Consider the following 27134-nt stretch of genomic DNA (forward strand, 5'->3'; position numbering starts at 1 on the left):
CGCTAGTGCCCCACCTCCCCCTAGTACCCCATCCGTTATTTATTTTTATACATACATTCTTTCTCTCACTCTTTTTCCTCCCTCTGACTATACCCCTTGCCCATCCTCTGTTCCCCCCCCCCGTCTTTCTCCCTGGATCTCCTGTCCCATGATCCTCTCGTATCCCCTTTGCCAATCACCTGTCCAGCTCTTGGCTCCATCCCTCCCTCTCCTATCTTCTCCTATCATTTTGGATCTCCCCTCCCCCTCCCCCTCTCACTTTCAAACCTCTTACTAGCTCTTCCTTCAGTTAGTCCTGACGAAGGGTCTCGGCCTGAAACGTCGACTGAAACGCTTCCAATAGATGCTGCCTGGCCTGCTGCATTCACCAGCAACTTTGATGTGTGTTGCTTGAATTTCCAGCATCTGCAGGAATCCTGTTGTTACAGAGATTCCTGAGAGATTCTGCAGACTCTGGAAATCTTGCAAGACAGACACAGACACCCACTCCTCCAAGCAGAACCCAGACTGGGGAACCCCTGAGCTCGAGGAACCCAGCAAGTCAAGCAGTATCGACGGAGGACGATAAAAAGTCGACGTTTCAGGCCCAGACTCTTCATCACGACTGGAAAGGTAGGAGAGGAGATGGAATACAAGCTGGCAGGAGAAAGGAGAGACCAGGTGAGTGGGTGGGGGCGGAGGGGGAATGATGTAAGAAGCAGGGAGGGAATTGGTGGAAAAGACAGAGCTGAAGAAGGAGGAATCTGATAGGAAAGGACAGTGGACCATGGAATCAAGGAAAGGAGGTGGGGAAGACGAGGGAGGTGATGGGTAGGTCATGAGGGTGAGAGGATGATTAGGATAGGGAATGGAACAAGAGGGAAGAAGCGGGGGTAGGGAGAGAAGTGGAGAGAAAACAGAGGGGAGTAATTACCAGAAGACAGAGAAAATGTTGTTCATGCCATCAGGTTGGAGGCTACCTAGTGCCAAATGCTCCTCGTACACTAACCCTTTCATTCCCGGAATTATTCTCCTGAACCTCGCTCTGTACCCTCTCCAATGTCACACATTGATCCAAGGGTTTTGTTCTATTTTAAGGATTCCACACACTTTTATTTACTTTCCAAGAATTCCAGAAGAAACGGACAATGAAATATTCTGACTTCACATCTGTTTGTGGTGATGTAGGGCCCTATAACAACATCGTGCTGTTCTGCAATTACTCTGGCACGATGCCAAGTGAACGGTAGGGGCCGAGTGAATCTTACCTTTTCACCGATAGCAATGCAGGCCTTTGAGTCCAGGTCCCTGGGAGGGCTGCAGAGAGAACGAACAAAATTAATTCAGCTACAACATCCTCCGACTACCAACCCAACAGGAAGCAAAATCAGAAAACTCTGGAACCATTCAGAGGCTCAGGCAAGCTCTGAAGTAAAGGGCAGGGGAACTGTTGCAAGCCAATGACCTTTGAGCAGAATTGGGAAAAGTTGGCGACGAACAATCGATTCCAATTGGATCGATTGCATGAACGTATTAAATGCGTATGGAGCCGAATGACCATGCAGTGAATTGATTGGGCCTCCAACACACAGAAACCCCTCTTTCTTCTGTGGGCTTTCGAGTGCCCATTTCACGTCTCGGCGGGCCTGGTTCGTCACGAACACACTGCAAGTTGTCTCGCGTTTACCGTTATTAATCTGGCCCAGTAAAACATTTAATCTTACTGCTATATTGACATAGCTGTCCGGCGCAGATGTAACAGAGGGGAAGGGGAGGAGAGAAGGACGGAGGAAGGAGGGTTTGTGGGGACACGAGACTCAGCAGATGGTGGAGCCTGCCGTGAAAAGCAACAACTACCACAAGAACAAGGTGTACAGTGAGAGAATAATACTAGAAATATTGGGGCATTTTAGAAATAAAATAGACGACTACATAGGAGGGAAGGACAAGATTGATCTTAGAGTAAGTTAAAAGGTCAGCACAACATCGTGGGACGAAGAACCTGACTGTACTGTTCCATGTTCTAGAACAGCAGAAGTGGTTTGTTCGCTCGTTATGTACTGTGGTGTTTAACGTGAGCAATCATGGTCTTATTCATGACCAATTGTTCTTGGCAAATTTTTCTACAGAAGTGGCTTGCCATTGCCTCTTTCTGGGCAGTGTCCTTACAACCGCAGCAATTATCAATACTCTTCAGAAATTGCCAGTGGTGGCACAACCAGGACTTGTGATCATCCATCACTTGGTCGCATGGCTTCATGTGACCCTAGTCAAGAGAGGCTAAGCAAGTGCCAGTCCTTGCCCAAGGGTGACCTGCAGGCTAGCGAAGGAAAGGAGCGCTTTACACCTCCCTATCTCTACCCCACCACTCGTGGAAGAAGTAAAACAAAAAAGGATAAAGCTGAAAATGTCTGAAATCAAAGCAGAAAAGACAGCGGGTGCTGGAAATGCAAAACAAAATGGCAGATGCTGAACACGCTTGGGAATTAAGAGTCCAGAAGGCTGGAAAGGTGAACTATTGTTCCCCTAGTCTTGGAACCTCTTTCAATAGCTTGCAGCAACTCCCAGGTCACTGAGCAAACGCAGGGTTTTAAAAACTAGCAAAACTCTCAAGGATTCGAGAAGCTGTACTTTTCACTGAATGAAGGTGCCCAGTGTGAGCAGGGCTTGGATGAGGTGACAGCTAGTTCACTAACCAGATCATATCCTTCACTGGAACACTGAGTTCCAAACTAGAGCTCACAAAATCATGGAAAACAGGTACCAAGGATTTTATTCTGGGTTCAAATATTTCGAAGCAAAGCATCAGTACAAAGGAATAACTAAATATTATAATTCAATTCATGTATGAAGAGCACTTGATGGCTCAGGGCCTGTACGCACTGGAGTTTAGAGCAATGACGAAGGGTATCTCATTGAAACCTATCAAATATAGAAAGGCCTATAAAGAATGGATGTGGAGAGGATGTTTCCTATAGTGGGGGAGTCTAGGACCAGAGGGCACAGCCTCTGAATACAAGGACTTCCCTTTGCAACAGAGATGAGGAGGAATTTCTTTAGCCAGAGAATGGTGAACGACAAGTCATTGGGTATATTTAAAGTAGAGGTTGATAGGTTCTCCATTAATAAGAGCGTCAAAGGGTACAGGGAAATGGCAGGAGAATGATTGATAAATCATCCATGGCAGAGCAGAATTGATGGGCCAAATGGCCTAATGTCTTACGTGATAAGATTAAGGAGCTGGTGATGGACCTGAGGAGAGTTAAAGCACCGGTGACCCCTGTTTCCATCCAGGGGGTCAGTGTGGACATGGTGGAGGATTACAAATACCTGGGGATATGAATTGACAATAAACTGGACTGGTCAAAGAACACTGAGGCTGTCTACAAGAAGGGTCAGAGCCGTCTCTATTTCCTGAGGAGACTGAGGTCCCTTAACATCTGTCAGACGATGCTGAGGATGTTCTACGAGTCTGTGGTGGCCAGTGTGATCATGTTTGCTGTTGTTTGCTGGGGCAGCAGGCTGAGGGTAACAGACACCAACAGAATCAACAAACTCATTCGTAAGGCCAGTGATGTTGTGGGAATGGAACTGGACTCTCTGACGGTGGTGTCTGAAAAGTGGATGCTGTCCGAAAAGTGGATGCTGTCCAAGTTGCATGCCATCCTGGACAATGTCTCCCATCCACTACATAATGTACTGGTTGGGCACAGGAGTACATTCAGCCAGAGACTCATTCCACCGAGATGCAGCACAGAGCGTCATAGGAAGTCATTCCTGCCTGTGGCCATCAAACTTTACAACTCCTCCCTTGGAGGGTCAGACACCCTGAGCCAATAGGCTGGTCCTAGACTTATTTCCTGGCATAATTTACATATTACTATTTAACTATCTATGGTTTTATTACTATTTAATTATTTATGGTGCAACTGTAACAAAAACCAATTTCCCCCGGGATCAACACAGTATGACTATGACTATAAAAACAAAGAGCAGGTATGGGGGACAGGAATCAAATTGACAGTGCTTTCATTAGGAGGATAGTCCACAGTAGTCAGAAGATAGAAGTTTCCAAGATGATGGAGAACTCTGATAGAATTGTTATCTGATGAAAAATCACAGGGATTTAAATATCTAAACTACAGGTACCTACTGATGACATGATTCACAAATGAAGTATACAAGAGCTGTGGTACATACAGTATACAAGACTGCAAGTACTCATACAGTGTACAGGAACACTTGGGCATGAACTGCTCATAATGTGCATTTGTGATTTTACATAGTCCACAATTTTATTTGAAAATAAAGTACAGTTCTATCATAGCACATCATGAGGCCATTCAACCCACTTACCACCTGCTAGCAGAGCAATCCCATGGGTCCTATTCTCTAGAGCTCTGTTAATTACTCTCGAGCCCCTTTTAGAAGGCACAGATTGATTCTACTTTGACCAGTCATACACTCTGGGCTTTATGGCCTCTCAGTAATCAGCAATCTCTGGTTTGATGGCATCTTTCTCACCACCTACTTGTACTTTCAGCCCAAAATGATCTGAGAGTCATTCGGCGCAGGAACAGGCCCTTCAGCCCATCTGGTCCATGCCGAACTATCATCTGCCTCGTCCCATCGACCTGCCTCTGGACCTGGACCATAGCTCTCGTTGATCTACCTATCCAAATTTCTCTGTTGGAATCGAATCCACATGCACCACTTGTGCTGGCAGCTCGTTCCACACTCTCACCACCCTCTGAGTGAGGAAGTTCCCCTTAAAACATTTCACCTTTCACCCTTAACCCATGACCTTCGGTTCCAGTCTCACGCAACCTCAGTGGGGGGGAAAGCCTCGACTCAGTGACAGGACGGACCCTGGGCTGTGCGCCTCTTCACTTTCCCACACACAGAGAGAAAACATACCATGCGTTTTTCCTGATATAATTATTCTCCAAGGCACACAGGGTGACTGGACTCGCTCCAGGAATAAAGACCATCCCTCTGCCACATCCAAGCAGATGTCAGTTTTCCAATTCATTCAAAACAACTCTAGAAAAACAGACCCCACTCAAGTTGCGGCATTTCCTCCTGAGATTTTGGTGTTTTTCCCTCTTTTAGAACGTGACACACTCACATAAGTAATGTGCTGCCATTCAGGTCAGCGGGTATATACTGGCCCCCAGCAGACCAATCCCATCAGGCCATGCATCTTCTTTCACTCCTGTAACCCATGTTTCCTTGGATGCCTATCAACTGTTCTTCCCCCCTTCCCCGCCCCAATTACTCTGCTACCCACCCACACTTGGGGCACATTAGAGCAACCAAACGCCCAGTCCCGATGCAAGGTTTCCACCCTAAGTGTCAGCGCATCACTTCCCCTCCCACAGCTGCTGCTCGAGCCTCCAGCGGATGGTTTGTCGCCCCAGATAACAGCGTCAGCAGCTTCTGGCATCTCCTGACCCACCTACTCGGTCTTGGGACGCGGGAGGCGACCGCAGCGCCCCAGGCAAACCCGCACCAGCCCACGGAGAGCGGACACCAACAGCGTCCGAGGGCAGGATTGAACCGGGGTCACTGCAGCTACAGGGGCAGAAGCATGAACTGTGGCAACACTGCACCCACTTCCCCCGAGCCCGCACTTTATTGCTGAGCACAGGTAGGCCCATAGTCACAACAAGAATGGATCCCACCCACCCACCCCTCCCCCGCCCGCCACTGGAATTATGAATCACAGCTCACAACTTTCCTCATCTTCATGTACGCAACCCCACGTCTAACGGAAGGGTTACAACAATTTTCTTTAACCATCACTTCTACATTCTAATGCGCAACTTAGAGGCAGACAATGAATCTTAAGTAGGTTGTTAAGAATGACAGACACAGGAGACTGCAGATGCTGAAAACCTCCCTCTCATGGTCCACTGTCCTGTCCAATCAGATTCCTTCATCTTCAGCCCTTTACCTCTTCTACCTATCACCTCCCAGCTTCTTACTTCATCCCTCCCCGCCCCCCCCACCAACCCAACTTGCCCCTCACCTATCGGCTGCCATCTTGACTCCTTCCTCATTTCTTCCCCCCGCCCCCCGCACCCCAGCTCATTAATCTGGTCTCTGCCCCCTTCCTTTCCAGTCCTGAGGAAAGGTCTCAGCTGGAAATGTCGACTGGATGCTGCCTGACCAGCTGAGTTCTTCTGGAAAGTTGTGCGTGCTGCCGCCAATACAAGCGAGTAGCTATGCTGTCAAACGGCTCGCCAGGTCTCTTGGAGACCGATAGAATTCTACCGGCCAGGAACAAGGTGGTAATGCTCCTCACCGGAGGATGGTCAAGGAGTTAAGAGAATGAACAAGTCTCAGGGATAAGGGAGCCTGAGGTCCAAGCCAATAGCTCCCTGCAAGCAGCCACACATTGCGCGGTTGGTAAAGACACATGGCATGTACGCCTTCGTTAGTCATGGCATTAAGCTGAACGGTCAGGAAGTAATGGTGTTGCTTTATAAAACTGAGTTTGGAGTATTCAGCATCAGAGTCTTTGTTTATCAGTCTTTGTGTGTAGTTTTTCCACTGATTCTATTGTATACCTTTGTTCGACTGTGAATGCCCGCAAGAAAGTGAATCTCAAGGTAGTATATGGTGACAGACTTTGATAATAAATTTACTTTCAACTTTGAATAGAAGGACGCTCCTTTAGGATGGAAATGGGGAAGAGTTTCTTTAGCCGGAGGATAGTGAGTCTAGCCTAAGTTCCCGCTGCTGCCTGTAAGGAGTTTGTACGTTCTCCCCATGACCATGTGGGTTTCCTCCAGATGCCCTGGTTTCCTCCCACAGTCCAAAAACATGTCAGTTGGTACTTTAACTGGTCATTATAAACTGTCCTGTGACTGGGCTAGGGCTAAGTCGGGAGTTGCTGGGCGATGCGGTCTAGAGGCCAATAGAGCCTGATCCACACTCTATCCTGAAAGATCAATAGAAGCATTGATCGTGTGGATAGTGCAAACAGGAGGAAATCAGCAGATGCCGGAGATTCGAGCAACACACACAAAATGCTGGTGGAATGCAGCAGGCCAGGCAGCATCTATAGGAAGAGGTACAGTCGACGTTTCAGGCCAAGACCCTTCATCAGGACTAACTGAAAGAAGAAATAGTAAGAGATTTGAAAGTGGGAGGGGGAGGGGGAGATCCAAAATTATAGGAGAAGACAGCAGGGGGAGGGATGGAGCCAAGAGCTGGAAAGTTGATTGGCAAAAGGGATAGGAGGCTGGACAAGGGAGAGGATCATGGGACGGGAGGCCTAGGGAGAAAGAAAGGGGGAGGGAAGCAGCAGAGGATGGGCAAGGAGTTATAGTGAGAGGGAGAGAGAAAAAAAAAAGAGAAAAAAGGGGAAATAAAGAAAATAAATACTAATAAATAAATAAAGGGATGGGGTGCGAAGAGGAGGTGGGGCATTAACAGAAGTTTGAGAAGTCAATGTTCATGCCATCAGGTTGGAGGCTACCCAGACGGAATATAAGGTGTTGTTCCTCCAACCTGAGTGTGGCTTCATCTTGACAGTAGAGGAGGCCGTGGATAGACATATCAGAATGGGAATGGGACATGGAATTAAAGTGTGCGGCCGATGGGAGATCCTGCTTTCTCTGGCGGACAGAGCGTAGGCGTTCAGTGAAACGGTCTCCCAGATCGTGTAGGTAGTCAGAGGCTTTTTCCCAGGGCTGAAATGGCTAGCACGAGAGGGCATAGTTTTAAGGTGCTTGGAAGTAGGTACAGAGGAGACGTCAGGGGTAAGTTGTTTTCTTTTTTTTAAAAACGCAGAGAGTGGTGACTGCATGGAATGGGCTGCCGGTGGCGGTGGTAGAGTCAGAAACAATAGGGTCTTTTAATAAGCTCCTGGAAATAAATACATGGAGATTAAAAAAAAGATAGAGGGCTATGGGTAAGCCTAGGTAGCTCTAAGGTAAGGACATGTTCAGCACAGCTTTCTGGGCCGAAGGGCCTGCATTGTGCTGTGGGTTTTCTATGTTCTATGTTCTAAATAATAAAATGTGCCTAAGACAGTGCTGTATACAGAGGTATAAAAAAATTTAAGGGAAATGCAAGCAAGCTTTCTCCACTGAGGTTGGGTGAGACGAAAGCTAGAAGATTTAGGGTGAAAGATGAAATATTTAAGGGGAACAGAAAGAGGATTCTCTTCACTCAGAGTGCGGTGCCAGTGTGGAATGAGCTGCCAGTGGAAGTGGTAGATGCGCGTTAAAATGGAATAGATATTTGGCTAAGAAACATGGATGGGAGGGCTATGGTCCAGGTGCGGGTCAACTGGACTGGGCACAGTAACAGTTCAGCACAGACTAGATGGGCTGAAGGGCAACGTTCACATCTTTTGCTACTAGCACACAAAGGAATTTAAACTGCACACAAAAGGTTGTCACCCTCTTCCTCTTTGGCAATGTTAAGAATATTTCACGATCGTACACAAATCACATTTCATTTTCCGGTTTCTGATACAGATGGTGTTGACAGTGTGGGGTTTGCGATGATTTGTCTGCAGATTTTAGAACTGGCTTATTTATACTGTTTTTATTGTAGGAATTATTCAGTGTGCACATGTTTTTGTCATTGGGCAAAAAAAATTGCAGAGCACACGATTTTTGCGTACACTGGTCATTACAAATTAGAGGGAACATTGCTGAGGGTCCTGTTTCTGCACTATCACTCAATTCAGTGCCATTACCCAGTAGATCTGTAAACTATCAAGTCATGATCCCATTCCCTCTTTTCCAGGGACTACCTTCCACCTCATTCCTACACTCCAATTAATGAACCCAAGCAGTCCAGTCGAGAAGTGAACAACCTTATCCCGACTCCCTCTCCGGAGGGAGGAGAAGATGGCGACGCGACGCAGCGCACGCGGCCATTCCGACTGATATCGTATGTGTAACTAGGGGCCATGCACAATCCGGATTTGATGGAGACAGCCGTGAGAAGCACGGAGGAACATCTGGAGTAAATTCTGAAATGCCTGCTTCGCTGCTGCTGCTGCTACTGTGCGATGAGAATCTCCGGAGACGAAGGCCCCAAATCCTCGGCTTTGCCTATTGCCTGTTGCCAGGGCCGGGGTCGAAGCGCTTGGCAGAGATGGTGCTCGGTGTCGGAGACTCGGAGTTTTCAGACAGACTCGGAGTCGGACTGTGGTCGGATGCTTCCAGGATGCTGCATCGGCAAGTTGGCGGCGCTGGAGGTTCACCGTCTGCGTGAGATGATGGGACTTTCGAGAGACTTTGAGACTTTTACTGTGCCATGGTCTGTTCTCATCAAATTACGGTATTGCTTTGCACTGTTGTAACTATATATTATAATTACGTGGTTTTTGTTAGTTTTTCAGTCTGGGTCTGTCCTGTGTTTCTGCGATATCATAGTGGAGGAATATTGTATCATTTCTTAATGCATGCATTACTAAATGACAATAAAAGGGGACTGTGTGTCCTCATAATCATCATCATCTCCATCACCAATTTCAAATAACTGTGATTCGCTGGTTACTTACGTGGGACTTGCCTGTGGCTGCTCGAAAACCTCCTTTGATAACTTCAGCCCTCGGTTCTTTTTCTTACCTGTGGAGACACAAATTAAGACAGAGAGGCGGGAGAATCAGCTGCTGTCTTGCACTACTTCTCTCAGGCCCTACCAACACAGCTGCTTTTGCAGTAACATCGTAGGCATATCTGGGAATCTTCCGGACAGTTTATGTGCCTTGGTGACTGTTGCCTTGAACAGGCAGTGCAGTAGCCGCCAACTACCAAAGACCCGAAATAGATGCGTATGCGGAGGGGAGGAAACCGACCATATGCCACTCCCAAATATTTGGCAAGAGCAAAGCACAAATAAAGGAACACCAGGCTTAATAATATTGTTTAATTGCCAGTGCATTTTCCTTGCTCAGTCATTAGTCATCGAGCACAATAGCACAGAAACAGGCCCATTTAGTCTGTGGTGAATTGTTTTTCAGCTTAGTCTAACCTACCCGTACCAAGACCGTAACCCTCTATAACTCTCCCATCCACCTAGCAAAGTTCTCTTAAATACTGCAATTAAACCTGCATCTAGCACTTCCCTTTTCTCCTCCTGCACTGCTTATTTAACATATAATATATAGATTTCTAACCTTAATTTATTTTTTTTAATTTTGTATTGCCATGTACTACTGCCGTATAACAAATTTCACGACATACACCAGTGATATTAAACCTGATTCTAATTCTGATTCCACTTTAGTTCATTCTACACTCAAACCACCCTCTGAGTGAAGTTCTCCCTCAGATCCCCTTTCAATGTCACCTTTCCAATGGCCTCTCGTTCTAGTCACAACCAGCCTGCGAGTGAAAACCCTGCATCCATTCATCCTATCTGTACCCCCTTAAAAAAAGAGGGCTATGGGTAACCCTGGGTAATTTCTAAAGTACGTACGTGTTCGGCGCAGCATTGTGGGCCAAAGGGCCTGTATCGTGCTGTAGGTTTTTCTATGTTTCTAATTTTGTATTAATTCTGTAAGAGCTCCCATCATTCTTCTATGCCCCAGAGAATAAAGTACTATCTTAATTAACTTTTATACTAAGCGATTCTAGCCATTTTTTCCTATGGTTATAATCCACATATCAAACAATATTGATTAGTTTTCCCGTAGGTAGATGGCCAGAACTGCACAGAGCACTCCAAATTTGGCCTCACACAAGTCTTACACAACTTCAACATAACCTCCTTTTCAGCTGTGTATGCACATCTACTCATGCTTCTGGACACACCTTCAGTGATGTTCCTGGAATCATCAGGTGTTTCGGGTCTTTTAACATCATACAACCTCCTCTAGGTGACCCAGCCAGGGCTGATCAGACCCCAGCTTGTGTCCAGATGGCTAGCTACTTATGACTCCATGGCTCCCCTCCTTTGAGCCACAGCGATCTTGAGGCCCTCTCTGCCGCATCCATGGTACTGCGGATGGCTCACCTCTTCCTCTCCCCCTCGATGCCCAAATTGCTGAAGGCTCTGGCTAAAGAACGGGCTGCGAATCCCCTACAACCAACCTCCACTGGGAGACACCTCGCTCTCCATCCAGCCTGCTGACAGTTGCTGACCAGTTCTGCGTACTTGGAGAGCTTCCTTTCAAAGGCCTCTTCCAAGCTATCTTCCCATGTGACTGTCAGCTCCAGCAGCACCACTTGCTTAGTAGACTCAGACACCAGGACAATGTCTGGTCGCAGGGTGGTGGCTGCGATATGGTTGGGGAACTTCAGCTGCCGTTCGAGGTCCACCAACAGCTGCCAGTCCCTTGCAGAGGTCAGGATGTCTGCAGATGTTCTTTTGGCAGGTATTGGCTGCTCCCCAGCTCTGACAAAGGCAATGGTCTGCTTACAACTAATCCTAAAATAATTAAAGTGGACTTCAGCGGAAATAAATGTCCAGAAATGGGCTGGGATGAAGGACCTGTTTCCATGCTGTACAAATCTATGACTACAACCCTTGTATATGTTTAGTACAGCCAATCAAAGGCATGGTCATCTGCCACTTGCATAATTCCCAATGGAAGGAAGATTTATTGAGAGAAATCGCAGAATTAACAGTTCTTCTGAAGAAGCTGAAACCTCAGCTTCAAGTGTTTTTGGTTTAAGAAAGAAAATGTGTTCAAGGTCTGTAGTTTCCACCACTCACCCCACGTACATACTCTTCAAACCTGACCCAGTTGGAAAACTGCTCAATACATGGAAGCCTTTGTCCCTGTTACGTCGAGCCGGTAGCAACTCAGGATACAACAACTGAAAAGATTTCCATATGCAGAGAAGTTTTATTTTTTATTTATTTAGAGACAGACCCCATGCCAACTGATTACAACCCTGTGACCAATTAACCTAGTAACATAAAAAGCCTCACTCTTGTTTTACTTGCGGAAACCTACACTGGTGACCCCGATGCTCTAGGACAATTCCAGAGTTATTCAACATGTCGGTCAATGCTGTCGCTTTGAAACCCCCAGAGTTTGGGAGGGAAAATGCCGTCGTTTGGTTCATACAGGCTGAGGCCCAGCTCGCTCTGTGAGGAATCTCCACTGACAACACCAAATATTTCTATGTGGTAGTGTCGCTCAGCGACTACATGGTGGCGAGAGTGGTGAGTCCGCTTGAACACCCGCCTACACAGGATAAATACCAACCGCCGAAAACTCACCTTTTACAGACTTTTGGAATATTGGAGTCCGAGTTGCTCTCCTTGCCCGGTCTCAGCAATGGTAGCCCTTCAGAGCTAATGGACCACATGCTGCCTCTCCTGGGCAATCAATATCTTTGCTTTATTTTTTAAAGAACTCTTCATGCAGCAAATGCCCAATCCCATTCACCTAACCCTCATTAATGCACCCATGATGGACTATAGGGAGCTTGCCAAAATGGCTGACAGTCTACACGTAGCTAGGCAGCAGTGCATCACTCCTCCTTTCCCTACCTCAGTAAGCCCGGTCAGCAAGGCCCCCAACAAAAGAACGTCCGCAGCTGCGATACACACAATGGCGGGCCTGTGCTTTTACCGTGCTCACTTTGGTAGGAACGCTAGGGAGTGTCGACTGCCTTACAGCTTCGACACAGACAGCGCATCAGGACATCAGAGGTCTGTGAACACGGTGGGTTCCAGTTGCCAGGGTCGTCTACTATTCATTACAGACACCCTTTCGAGGCAACGTTTCCTGTGCGACACGGGAGCTCAAGTGAGTGTGCTGCTAGCACCACCTATTGATGAGAAGGCAAAGAGCGACGAAATCTTGCTGGAGACCACCAAAGAAGCAGGATCTAGACCTACAAGACACAACGGGTGGCGCTCAGTTTCAGTGGGCGATATAACACAGGGGACTTCGCCCCGGCTAAAGTGGCTCAGCGCATGTTTTCTGTGTGCCCAAGGGCTTCGGGTCATTGTCCTGCTCCCCCAGTAAGTTCCCAGCCACGACTGTCAAGCATATGCACCACTACATGTGAGTTTATTTGACTGGTGGGCAAATTCCCAAACCTCAACAAGCCCACATTCTCCACTACAGTCACAAAACGTGGGGTCGAGCACCACCTTCCTCAAAACTGGCCAACCAGTCCATGCCCACGAGCGGTAGAACTCACCCAGAAAATCTGGCAACAGCGAAGGCAGAGTTTGCCAACATGGAAAGACTCTGAAATGTTTACCAGACAAACAGCCCCTGGGATTCACCCCTCCATACGGTCCTCAAGTCCAATGGTGGCTACCGCCCACCAGGAGATTACCAACGCCTTAACGAGGTCACCACCCAATCATTACCTGGTCCCACACATTCAAGACTTTTTGGCACATTTAGACAAAGTTAAATTTTTCCAAAGTCGATATAGTTAGGGGCTCACATCAGGTGCCTGTGTGCTCAGAGGCCATACCCAAAACAGCTGTGATAATCTCATTTGGCCTTTTTGCCGGCCGCTTGGACTGAAAAAATGCAACACAGACTTCCCATCAGCTGATGGACTCCATATTAAAAGACTTCTCTTTTTGTGTACCTGGTTGACATACAGTGCATCCAAATCTGAACAAATATCTCACCTCCGCACACTTTTGAAGAGCTTAAGCCAACAAGGGTTGATTAGTAACCCTGCTAAATGCCATTTGAGTGTCAACCGTTGACTTGCTCGGCCATCATATCTCCACAGAAAGTGCAAACCCCTCCTATCAAAAGTAACCACGATTATGGATTTCCCACCGCCCTGCACTACTAAGAAATTACAGGAGATTTTAGATATGGTGAATTCTATCACCACTTCATTCTGCAAGCTGTTGAACTTACATTATACTTAAGGGCAACAGCCCTAACCATATGTTTGACTGGTCAGCAGCTTCAGGCTATGCCATAGGTGCTGCACATGAACAGCTGGTCAGAGGCGTGGGGCAGCCGCTTGCCACCGTCAGTCGGCAGCTCCATCCCCGCCGGAAGGAAGCACAGCACGTTTGACCATGACCCTCCCGGTCTCTATCTGGCTGACTGCCATTTGTGTTTTCTTCTCGAGGGTCGCCACTTCACAGAGTTCGTCGGTCATAAACCCCTCGTACATGCAATGGCCAAAATATCAGGCGCTTGGTCTGCACGGCGGCAACACCAGCACCTGGCCTACATATCCGAGTTCACAGCGGATATACAACATATTAAGGGGAAAAATAATCCCGCGACTAACTGGCTTTCACGGCCAGGCCACCAGACCATCGCATAGGGGTTGATTACGCCAGCATGCCAGCCGACCACATTACTGACCCAGAGGACCAGGCTTACCGAACAGCAGGCAGGGGCCTGCAGTTGGCTGACATTAAGTTTGGGGAAGCTGGGGTTTCTCTCCTGTGCGACGCCTCATCCGGTTGCCCCCGCCCCACTGTGCCTGCAAACTAGAGACAGACCGTTTTCCACTCCGTACATGGCGCCTCGCATTCAGGCCAGAGGCCACACCACAGAAACTGGCTGCACTGAAGTTTGTTTGGCACAGCCTCTGAAAGGACGTGCGTAATTGGACTGCAGTTTGTATGGAGTGCCAGCGGGCAAAAAGTAGCCGCCATGTTCAGGCGCCACCGGCACCTCCTGAGGCCCCCGGCTGATGGTTTGACCACGTCAAAGAGGACCCTGTTGCTCCCGTGGTTTCACACACCTTCTTACCATGGTGGACCGTACCACCAGGTGGCCAGAGGTCTTCCCTCTAGTCTCGACAACAACCCCAGATGTGGCTCGGGCATTCATCAGCACCTGGGTTGCTCAGCTTGGCACCCCATCTGGGCACCCCTCCTTTAAGGCTTCCGTGTTGGCATGATCAGTTCCCATGGTCCGGCCGGGGTTCAGAACTGCTCCAAAGGAGGACCTGCAGTCATCCGTGGCCGAGTTGGTATACGGACACCTGCTACGAGTGCCAGGTGATCTCATTCCTGACGCCACGGCCGCCTGGTCGGCCTCTGAACAGCGTTCCACCCTCCTCAGTAAATTCAACTCTTTTTCGCCTATTCCCACCTCTCATCACGGCGTGCAGCATTCTTGGGCCCTTGCTGACCTACATTCTGCCTCATCTGTTTCCATCCACCGTGACACACACCAACATCCCCTCAGGCCCCCTTACGACGTTCCCGTTCCACATTTTGGAACGGAGAGACAAGACTTGTATCATAGATAACAGGAGTAAACCTGAACACATTTCGAACAATCCCCTTAAAGCCACCCGCCAAGATTGGGATGATGGCCCTGGTGTCACAACATGACCATGAGCATGTCAATGTTCCTCTGGATGAGCCAGATGAACCTGCTATTCCTCCATCCACGGAACACACAGCTCCAGACAGGCTTGCAGTGCCGGTTTTACTGAATTCTGGGGGGCCCTGTGTAGGCTAACGTAACCGGGAGAAATGTACGTAATCCACAACCACCAACATTGAGTTGGGTTTCACTTTAAGAGGCTGGTCTGACATGATGGCATAATTACGTAAAAGATTCTTAGCGCACTTTTGTGTGTAGGTTTTGGAGTTCAATAAAATGTGTTACAGATTTTGTGAAACATAAAACTCCTCACTTCATTTTATTTATGGAAACCTACAAATTATTTACAGTGAGTATATGTATATTAAAGAGTTAAATTAAAAATAGTGCAAAAACAGAAATAGTATAAGTGAGGTAGTGTTCATGGCTTCAATGTCCATTTAGGAATCAGATGGCAGAAAGGAAGAAGCTGTTCCTGAATCGCTGAGTGTGTGCCTTCAGGCTTCTGTATCTCCTTCCTGGTGGTAACAATGAGAAGAGGACATGTTCTGGGTGATGGGGGTCCTTAGTAAGGGACGCCACCGTTCCAAGGCACTGCTCCTTTAAGATATCTTGGATACTATGGAGGCTGGTACTCAAGATAGAAACATGGAAACATAGAAAATAGGTGCAGGAGTAGGCCATTCGGCCCTTCGAGCCTGCACCGCCATTCAGTACGATCATGGCTGATCATGAAGATGAAGCTAACTAATTTTTACAACTTTCTCTAGCTTCTTTCAATCCTGTGCAGTAGCCACCCACCCCCCACCCCCAACACACCAGACAGAGATGCAGCCAATCAGAATGTTCTCCTCAGTACATCTGTAGAAGTCTGAGTGTTTCAGGTGACAAGCCAAACCTCCTCAAAGTCCTAATAAAACACAGCCACTTATTGCCTTTTTTTATAGTTTCATCGATATGTTGGGACCAGGTTAGATCCTCAGAGAAATTAACAACCAGGAACTTGAAGCTGCTCACTCTCTCCTTTCTGAACCCTCCATTAGGATTGGTTCATGTTCCCTCGTCCTAGCCTTTCTGAAGTCCTCAATCAGCTCTTTGGTCTTACTGACCTTGAGTGCAAGGTTGTTGCTGCGGCACCACTCCACTAGCTGGTATGTCTCACTTCTGGACGCCTTCTCACCACCATCTGAGATTCTGCCAACAATCAGCAAGTTTATACATGGCACTTGAGCTATACCTAGTCACACAGTCATGGGTATAGAGAGAGTAGAGCAGGGAGTTAAGCACACAGCCCTGTTGACCAGCAGCCAGGAGGTGTTATTACCAATCCACACAGATCGGTAATAATGCTTTTGGAAACAGAAATTTATGAAAATATTCGGTACAATGGACAGCAACTGTGAAGAGAGAACCAGAGAACCAGAGTTAGTATTTCAGGCCGGTGAAGGTTATCAACCTGAAGTTTTATATCTACTTCTCTCTCCACGGATGCAGCCTGACCTGCTGACTATTTCCAACATTTTCTGCTTTCACTGTAAACTAAATTTATGAGATACAACACGGAATAGGCCCTTCCGGCCCTTTCAGCCGTGCCACCCAGCAAACCCCGACTCAACCCTAGCCTAATCACAAAACAATTTACAATGATCATTAAGCCGACTAACCACTAAGTCTTTGGACTGCGGGAGGAAACCAGAGCACCCGGAGGAAACCCATGCAGTCACGGGGAGAACGTACAAACTCCTTACAGGCAGCAGCGGGAACTGAATTCGGGTCGCTGGGACTGTAAAGCGTTGTGCTAACCATTACGGTACCGTGCCCCCTACTGACCATGCTCCCATGAAGCAGCTTCCAAGTCTGTCAATTAGGTAATTCAATATTTAAGTAAATGTATGACCATTTATGTCCTCAAACACAGCCAAGTCAACAATACATATTCACCTAGCTTTTTAACCAAACTGGTTACTAACCAATATTTAGTTAAATTATTTTTAAGAAATGAAATGCTTCATCTTAAACATGCCCATATCAGAACACTGCAGTAAAGCAATAACTCAATCATTTGACCTTACAAGCTAGTTACTCTTGCTTCCTCTTACTCCTGTGGTTAGGAAGTGGTTTACAATTTAAAACAATCAAATAATGCAATAGGGTTATCTGTCCTCACATTTTTCTCTCAATTACTTCAGGTATTACTTGTTTTTTGGAAGTGACTGAAGAGCTGCCAACTGTACACAGAAACATAGAAAACCTACAGCACAATACAGGCCCTTCGGCCCACAAAGCTGTGCCAAACATGTCCTTACCTTAGAACTAGGCTTACCCATAGCCCTCTATTTCTCTAAGCTCCATGTATCCATCCAGGAGTCTCTTAAAAGACCCTATCATTTCCGCCTCCACCACCGCCACCGGCAGCCCATTCCACTCACTCACCACGCTCTGCGTAAAAAAACTTACCCCTGACATCTCCTCTGTACCTGCTTCTAAGCACCTTAAAACTATGCCCTCTCGTGCTAGCCATTTCAGCCCAGGAAAAAAGCCTCTATCTACACTATCAATACTCTCATTATCTTGTAACACCCCTATCAGGTCACCTCTTGTCCTCCGTCGCTCCAAGGAAAAAAGGCCAAGTTCACTCAACCTATTCTCATAAGGCATGCTCCTTATAAATCTCCTCTGCACCCTTTCTGTGGTTTCCACGTCCTTCCTGTAGTGAGACGACCAGAATTGAGCACAGTACTCCCAGAGAGGACTGACTAAGGTCCTATATACAGTGGCACGCAAAAGTTTGGGCATCCCGGTCAAAATTTCTGTTACTGTGAATAGCTAAGCGAGTAAAAAGTGACCTGATTTCCAAAAGGCATAAAGTTAAAGATGACACATTTCTTTAATTCTTGAGCAAGATTACTTTTCTTATTTCCATCTTTTACAGTTTCAAAATAACAAAAAAGGAAAAGGGCCCCAAGCAAAAGTTTGGGCACCCTGCATGGTCAGTACTTAGCAACACCCCCTTTGGCAAGTATCACAACTTGTAAAGGCTTTCTGGGAGATTGTTTGGGGGATTTTCGCCCATTCTTTCTTGCAAAAGGCTTCTAGTTCTGTGAGATTCTTGGGCCATCTTGCATGCACTGCTCTTTTGAGGTCTAGTCACAGATTCTCGATGATGTTTAGGTCAGGGGGCTGTGAGGGCCATGGCAAAACCTTCAGCTTGCGCCTCTTGAGGTAGACCATTATGGATTTTGAGGTGTGTTTAGGGTCATTATCCTGTTGTAGAAGCCATCCTCTTTTCATCTTCAGCATTTTTTTTTTTTTACAGACGGTATGATGTTTGCTTCCAGAATTTGCTGGTATTTAATTGAATTCATTCTTCCCTCTACCAGTGAAATGTTCCCCGTGCCACTGGCTGTAACACAAGCCCCGTGTTTAACAGCTGGAGAGGTGCTCTTTTCATGAAATTCTGCACCTTTTTCTTCTCCAAACATACCTTTGCTCATTGTGGCCAAAAAGTTCTATTTTAACTTCATCAGCCCACAGGACTTGTTTCCAATATGCATCAGGCTTATTTAGATGTTCCTTTGCAAACTTCTGATGCTGAATTTTGTGGTGAGGACACAGGAAAGGTTTTCTTCTGATGACTCTTCCATGAAGGTCCTATCTGTGCAGGTGTCACTGCACAGTAGAACAGTGCACCACCCCTGTCTGCTAAATCTTCCTTAAGGCCTTTTGCAGTCATACAGGGGTTTTGATTTGCCTTTCTAGCAACCTTACGAGTAGTTCGCTCGGAAAGTTTTCTTGGTCTTCCAGACCTCAACCGTTCCTGTTAACTGCCGTTTTTTAATTACATTACAAACTGAGGAAACAGCTACCTGAAAACGCTTTGCTATCTTCTTATAGCCTCCTTCTTTGTGGGCATCATTTATTTTAATTTTCAGAGCGCTAGGCAGCTGTTTACAGGAGCCCATGGCTGCTAATTGTTGGGACAAGGTTTGGGGAGTCAGGGTATTTATGAAACTTTGAAATTTGTATCACCTGGCCTTTCCTAACGATGACTGTGAAGAAGCCATAGCCCTAACAAGTTAATTAAGGTTTGAGACCTTGGTAAAAGTTATCTGAGAGCTCAAATCTCTTGGGGTGCCCAAACTTTTGCATTGTGCTCCTTTCCTTTTTTCCACTCTAAAATTGCACAAAACAAAAATAATACACTAATCTTGCTTAAAATGTTGAAAAGAATGTTTCATCTTTAACTTTATGACTTTTGGAGATCAGTTCATTTTCTACTCACTTAAATATTCACAGTAACAGAAATTTTGACCGGGGTACCCAAACTTTTGCATACCACTGTAGCTGCAACATTACCTCTTGGCTCTTAAACTCAATCCCACAATTGATGAAAGCCAATGCACCATATGCCTTCTTAACCACAGAGTCAACCTGCGTAGCAGTTTTGAGTGTCCTATGGACTCAGACCCCAAGATCCCTCTGATCCTCCACACTGCCAAGAGTCTTGCCATTAATGCTATATTCTGCCATCATATTTGACCTACCAAAATGAACCACCTCACACTCATCTGGGCTGAACTTCATCTGTCACTTCTCAGCACAATTTTGCATCCTATCAACATCCCGCTGTAATCTCTGACAGCCCTCCGCACTATCCACAACACCTCCAACCTTCTCTCATCAGTAAATTTACTAACCCATCCCTCCACTTCCTCATCCAGGTCATTTATAAAAATCACAAAGAGCAGGGGCCCCAGAACATATCCCTGAGGCACACCGCTGGTCACCGGCCTCCATGCAGAATATGACCCATCTACAACCACTCTTTGCCTTCTGTAGGCAAGCCAGTTCTGGATCCACAAAGCAATGTCCCCTTGGACCCCATGCCTCCTTACTTTCTCAATAAGCCTTGCATGGGGTACCTTATCAAATGCCTTACTGAAATCCATATACACTACATCTAAGGCTCTACCTTCATCAATGTGTTTAGTCACATCCTGTACAGTGCGTTGCTACATAGAAAACTACTCACAGCTCAGCAATGCGGTAAAATAACAGGACACCTATTCCCTTCTCCAGCCTCCAATAATATCCTATGTTTCTTCCCTGCAGTAAGGGACATGCACGCGCCTGCACAGACACATAATCATCCCTGTGAATTCCATAAACCCACTTCCAATCTGACAATCCAGAACAGTGGAGAGGGGGTGCAACAAATATCTCAAGTGATCTATTTTAGTTACGGTCAAAGTAAATTTATTATCAAAGTACATACATGTCACAATATTCTACCTCGAGATTCATTTTCTTGTAGGCACTTGCAGGAAAATAAAAGTACAATAAAATTTTTTAAAAACTACACACAAATAAAAATTAAGACAACATGTTAGAGACATGTTAAGCTAATTCCTGTAGGTAGGTGAACAGAAATGCACCCACAACTCCAAATTTGGCCTCACGGATATAGAACTTCAACACATCTATATTTTAGCATCCAAACCCAAAAAAAATTATATTGAAGGTAGCAAACTGGGGCCGGCTGGTGGCGCAACGACATCGGCACCGGACCCGGGAGCGGAGGTTTCCGGGTTCGAAACTAGTCGGGTCCGCTCCCGAGTACGTTTTCCATCCATGCCGGGTTGAGTGTCGAGATCACAACTCAACCTCGTGAAACAAAGGAAAAATACCGTGAAAATGTGTGTGAGAAGAGTGGCGCGCCACACAGTCTCTCTCTGTCTCTCTCTCTCCCCACGCCTTGTAAAAGCCATGAAAAAGACATCATCACAGACGCACACACGGACACACAGACGTGCGCACACAGACTCGCACGCACACAGGCACGCGCCAAAAAAAGAAAAAGGAGGTAGTAAACTGGTAGCATAGCAGCTAGCATAACACTAACACCACCAGGTCAGGCTGAGTCGAGGGTCGAAGCGGGTGTGAGGTGAAGTTGAGGCATATCTGAGGCCAAGTCAGGGCGGGCGGAGCAGAGCTACATCAGAGTAGAGGGGAGGCAGATTTACTGCCTGTCCAACTAGACCGAGAGCGAGGCCTGATCGATACAAGTGCCAGGCCAAGTATGAAAGCTTGAGCACAGGCCGAAACGTGGCAGCCGGGTCCAGGCCCAGAGCTCATCGACGTGACAGGTCCCGGTGCGAGGAATGACCTGATGTTCGGACAATTTAAACACCAGGCCAGATGGATCGTAAAGGCAGGGTGTAGGGGTCAAAGGCAAGGGTTGGTCCAGTTCCACTTGGTGCTCTGCAACATTTACTCGGCTCTGCACTGAACTGAGGTTGAGACTGCGGCCTGCTCCAGGCTTTGTGTCCATGGACTCACTTTTGTTCTGAATGCTATTTGCTTACTTTTATTATTTGCACAATGTTTTTTTCTCTCTCTGCACACTGAGTGTTTGACAAGTCTTTTTTTTTAAATGGGTTCTATTGGGTTTCTTTGCTTCATGGTTGCCTATAAGATGAATCTCAGGGTTGTATAATGTACACAAACTTGGATAATAAATGTACTTTGAACTTTGAATTACCCAAAAATAATTTTAGAAGTACAGATGTGGAATAAAATGTGCATAAATATATTAACACCAGCAAGTATCTGCAATGTAAAAAGCATTATAGTAAGTGGTTTAAAGTGTTGGCAGTGCAGTGCCTGAGATACAGTGGGGCGGGGGATAACTAGAATGATTGACCGGATTAACTGCCAAGGGGAAGAAACTTTGTGAAGTTTTGTGTTTTAACAGCCCCACAGCATTTTCCAGAAGGGAGTTTGTTGGGTGGGTGGTGTCCACAGTGATTATTCCGGCCTGGATCTTTGTCCTGGACATAGACAAGTCCACAGGTGCCACGGTAGCATAGCGGTGACAGCAACACTATTATAGCTTGGGGCATCAGAGTTCAATTCTGATTTGTCTGTAAGAAGTTTGCACGTGAGCGTGTGGGTTATCGCCAGGTCCTCTGGTTTCCTCCAAAGACGTTTCGGTTAGCGGGTTAATTGGTCACTGTAAATTATCCTGTTACTAGGCTGGAGTTAGATAGGTGGGTCGCTGGGCCAAAGGAGCATGTTCTACACTGTATCTCTAAATAAAGGCCTACAGTGATGGTAAATTGCAGAGAGTGACATTCTCTGCTGTCCTGACATGTCACTGTAATTTTTGTATATTGTAAGGAGACACTGCACCAAACCAGACATTAATGACTGATAGTCATCCTGTCGTCATTTTGTTCGATCGTGGACCTGGGATTCCCACAAGTCAACGACAAAGTCACATTTTCTCAAGGAGGCTCCGAGAACATTCTTGACCCACATCCCTCGTGTACTTCCTTGATGTGACAGAATAGAGTGTCTGTTTTCGGGAGTCTGACATTGAGCATTTGAACAAAAAGTTCCCTGCCCAACAGAACCAGTAACTAAAACCTCAGGGCCAGGGTGCTGATCTGTGAGAGGTTATTCTGGTGTTGGCCCGCTTCTCCTGACTGTGAATTTACTGGGCTTTGCTTTAGAGGTGACTCTCCATTAGCTGGAGGTGCCTGTTCAAAGAAGTCCAAGTCTCTGAAAGGTATAGAACAGCAGGGCTCCTTGCTGCTTGATAGCCTGTGAATTTTAAGCCCGTGAATTTATTGGTGAGGAGGACAGTGTTGGGCAGGTCATTTTGCATTTTAGGAGTGTAGAAGTACAACACCCAATTACACCCCTGTGACCAATTAACCTACTAACCCATACGCCTCTGGAATGGGGGTGGGGGGGGGGGTGCAGAGAAGAGAATTGGAGCTCCGGAGGAAAATGCACGTGGTCACTGGGAGAACGTACAAACTACTTGCAGACAGCAGTGGGAATTGAACCTGGCACTGCAAAAGAGTCACACAAACTCCATGCCACCCCCAGATACTGGTGAAGCTGACCAGAATGTAGGATGGATGTCAAAAGGGCCCATTTCTGTCCTCACTCTATCTTTATAATGCCATCACTTTGGCTTTATGAACATCAGTGCCACATACATTAAAAGTCTCACCTCTGTTTGTTCTTTTCCATCGATGCTGCCTGGCCTGCTGAGTTCATCCAGCATTTTGTGTGTTGCAAAGTAGTACCTACAATCCACCTCAACAACCTCATTCAAATTAACATAAAGCTGCAGATACTGGAAATTACTGGAACCGCTCATCTCCGCTGTACACGTTGGGCAAAAATTTCACCTCTTCACAAGTTCAACTGCACTGATAACATGAGGAGTCAATTCTGACTAGAAGATCCAAATCAAGGGCTATTACTAGTTGAATGAGCTTCAAGTTCAAAGTAAAATTTATTAACAGATTACATACACATCACCACATACAGTGCTGATATGCTTCTTCTGCGGGCATACTTAGCAAATCTATAGAACAGTAACAGTAAACACTCGGAACTGTGAACTGTAAACAAACTGTGCAAGTGCAGATAATAAATAAATAGCAATAAAGCATAGTTCTTTCAGTATAGTTCAAACTGCCAGTACTTGGAGTTTAGAAGAATGTCCTGAAGAGGTGTCTCAGCCCGACACTCCGACTATTTATTCATTTCCATATGTAATGTCTACCTGACGTGCTGAGTTCCTTGCACATTTTGTGAGAGTTGCTTTGGATTTCCAACATCTGCAGTCTCTCTCATGTTTAGGAGAGTGAGGAAGAGTATCACTGAAACCTACCGAATGTTGTAAGGCCTAGATAGAGTGGACGTGACGAGGATGTTTCCAATAGTGGGAGAGTCTAAGACCAGAGGTCCCTTTAAAACAGAGTTGAGCAGAAATTTCTTGAGCCAGAGGGTGGTGAATCTGTGGAATTCATTGCCTCATACGACCGTGGAGGTCAAGTCATTGGATATATTTAAAGTAGAAATTAAAAGTTTCTTGATTAGTAAATGTCAAAGGTTATGGGAAGAAGGCAGGAGAATGGGGTTGAGAGGGAAAGTAAATCAGCCATGATTGAATGGCACAGCAGACTTGATGGAGTGAATGGCCCAGTACTGCTCCTATGACTTGTGGTCTTAACCCTGACTGGAAGATCCAAGTCAAGTCCAAGGACTCGTACTGATTGACTAAGTTTCGACAGAGATCAAACCGGTGCATGTCTGTGAGGAGAAAATGACAAGACTGCCCATTTCTGCTTAGCCAGTGAGCCTCTGAACACACTCTCGTTACCTCAGTCAATAGCAGACATGCTAATGAACAAGACCATAATCCTCAGGAGAAAGGAGGAACCAAATTGAAATTGAAACTGCAGGAAGAGCTAAGTTAATCTCAGTGCAATATAAATGCTATACACTTGGAGATGGCCAGCAGGCTGATTTTGTGTTAATGCTTCCCATCTCTTTCGAAAATAACAACCAGGCACAAATAAATCAATGCTGATTAATTCTGCTGAAGGTTTACCAGAAGTCATAAGGAAGCCCAGTATTTGCTTGACCCTGGTGTTATGTGAACAGATCATTCTGGAATTGTAGCAAAATAAAACGAGCTCCTGCAGGAGCTCGGCGGTTCGCCAGTGGAGGGAAATGAACAGCAGCTTTTCAGGTCGAGACCCTTCATCGATCTAGACTGAAACGCCGACCGTCTCTTTCCCTCGTCGAATGCTCCCTGACCTGCTGAGATCTTCTATCAGCCCTTCTTCTTGGCTCCCGGTTCCAGCGTCTGCAGTTTTCTAGTCTCTCCATTCAAGAAACATACTTTTAGTTACCAGTTCACATTCAAAATTCAGGAAATACCCATCTCATATGATGGGCTGAGAGGCAAAGTTTAAGTGGCTGGGCCAGTAAGTATAAAAGATAGAAAATACTGACTTAGTGACTCGTTAGCAAATGAAGGGAATCAAAATGTAAAGAAATTGCATTCGTGTGGTACACCGTGGGTAATAAATCTCATCTTCACGTTCCTCAAGAACGCAATAACCCCTAGTTCAATTGCCTCCGGTTCAAACTGAGTTGAATGTCCCACATCTGTGGCCCTCCTGTGAAGCTGATGGAGGGCATAATCGAAGTTCTAAGATTTAAGTGATTAGTGGTGGAGACAGTAGTTTATATTGCTCTCCTTCAGTTTACTTCCCTGGTTGATGTCCTTGCGTTTTCTGGATGGGCAATATGTTAGTTTTTTGTGCGAGGGAGGGAGTTGGGGGTTTGATGTTACCGCTATTGTTTTTTCTCCCCCCCCCATGAGGGCGATTTTTTTTTGTAAGGGAGGGGGTTGGTGGTTCAGGGTTTGATGTTCCAGCTGCCATTTTCTATGTGGGCCATCTGTTAGTTTTTGAACGAGGGAGGGGGTGGGGGAGGGTTGGGAGTTTTTGTTTCTTTTTCATGTGGGGGGGGGAGGAAGTGATGTCTTTTCTTTCAACAACAGCTCCATGGCTTCTCTGCTTTGTAACTATCTGGAGCCCTTTATCTCTTTCACCTCACCTACCGCCTAGTACTTCTTCCTCTCCTCTCCCCCCCCCCCACCTTCTTGCTCTAACTTCTCATCCATTTTCCCAGTGCTGATGAAGGGTCTCGGCCCCAAATGTCGACTGTTTGCTCTCTTCCATGGATGCTGCCTGGCCTGCTGAGCTCCTCCAGCATTTTGTGTGTTGCAAAGTAGTACTACCTACAATCCACCTCAACAACCTCAGTCAAATTAACATAAAGCTGCAGATGCTGGAAAGCTGAAATAAAAGAGAAAATGCTGGAAATACTCAATATTCAAGGCTACATCTATGGAAACAGAAAGAATTTACTTTCTGACCAAGGTTTTATATGCAGAATTAAATATACTGTTATTGAACATCACAATGAGGTGATTCAATTTTTTAAATCATTTTTAACACTGAGAAAATGTTTTTTTTGGACAGCTGCTCCAATTTCTCATTGCACTGTTAGTGCTCCAGGTCAATTAATGTCCTTATACCATTTATTAGGTTTGTATAATCATTGGTCTAGAGAAAAAAGAAAATAATGCATAAATCAATAATAAAAATCTTATTAGCTTTAAGTCATTGCGGTAATTCAGAGGCAAAATTAAATTCACAGGGAAAATGGACCAGTTACTCCATTTTAGAACAATTGACTGTTGGATAATTTATAAATGCATGCCCATTAATAATTACTGTAAAATTATTTCCAATCTATGAATGCAAGGTGAAGTCAACATTATTGATTTAAAAGACACATACAACACAAATATAGGAGCTAGAATTGGGTATGTGATATTATCTATATATATATTTTAAAAATCCACTAGTTGTCACTTCTTGGGCCTGAAGAGGTTATTCTTCACCCCAATATTCCATGTACCTTCCCTAACACAAAACAAAATCCATTTAAGCTTCCACAGCAATAATTGGGTGTATAAAGGGAGAACAGGAGAATGAGTACAGAGCCCTGGTAGAAGACTTTGTCAAATAGTGCAAACTGAATCATCTGCAGCTCAACATTAGTAGGACAAAGGAGATGGTGATGGACTTCAGGAAGACTAAGCCTGAACTGCTCCCTGTTACTATTGATGGTGAGGACGTGGATGTGGAGAGGACCTACAAGTACCCGGATGACAGACGTGAGTGGAGCACCAACACAGAAGCTGTGTACAAGAAGAGCCAGGGTCACCTCTACTTCCTGAGGAGACAGGTCCTTTGGAGTATGCAGATCTCTCCTTCACATGTTCTACCAGTCTGTGGCTGCCAGTACGATCTTCTATGTGGTGGTGTGCTGTGGCAACAGCATCACAGGTGGTGCCAACAGGGTCAATAAACTGATTAGAAAGGTTAGCTCTGTTATAGGAGCCAAATTGGACATACTAGAGGCTGTGATTGAACAAAGGACCCTCCAGAAAATCCTGGCAATTCTGGACAACGTTTCTCACTCTCTGCATGCCACCTTGGCTGAACAG

At 46.1% G+C, this 27134-nt stretch overlaps 1 protein-coding gene across 2 annotated transcripts in view; it reads right to left on the reverse strand.

The window, feature by feature from the left end:
• map2k6 (mitogen-activated protein kinase kinase 6) overlaps window positions 1–27134 on the reverse strand; it is a 128108-nt gene that overhangs the window by 76259 nt on the left and 24715 nt on the right. For both annotated transcript variants that reach the window (XM_072242155.1, XM_072242156.1), the window contains exons 2-3: window positions 9509–9570; window positions 1248–1296 (exon numbers count right to left, since the gene is read on the reverse strand). In XM_072242155.1, coding sequence (XP_072098256.1) covers window positions 1248–1296; window positions 9509–9570 — 111 coding nt within the window. The remainder of the gene's footprint in view (window positions 1–1247; window positions 1297–9508; window positions 9571–27134) is intronic.

The sequence above is a fragment of the Mobula birostris genome, chromosome 24, assembly GCF_030028105.1.
Source record: "Mobula birostris isolate sMobBir1 chromosome 24, sMobBir1.hap1, whole genome shotgun sequence".
NCBI classification, from domain to species: Eukaryota; Metazoa; Chordata; class Chondrichthyes; order Myliobatiformes; family Myliobatidae; genus Mobula; species Mobula birostris.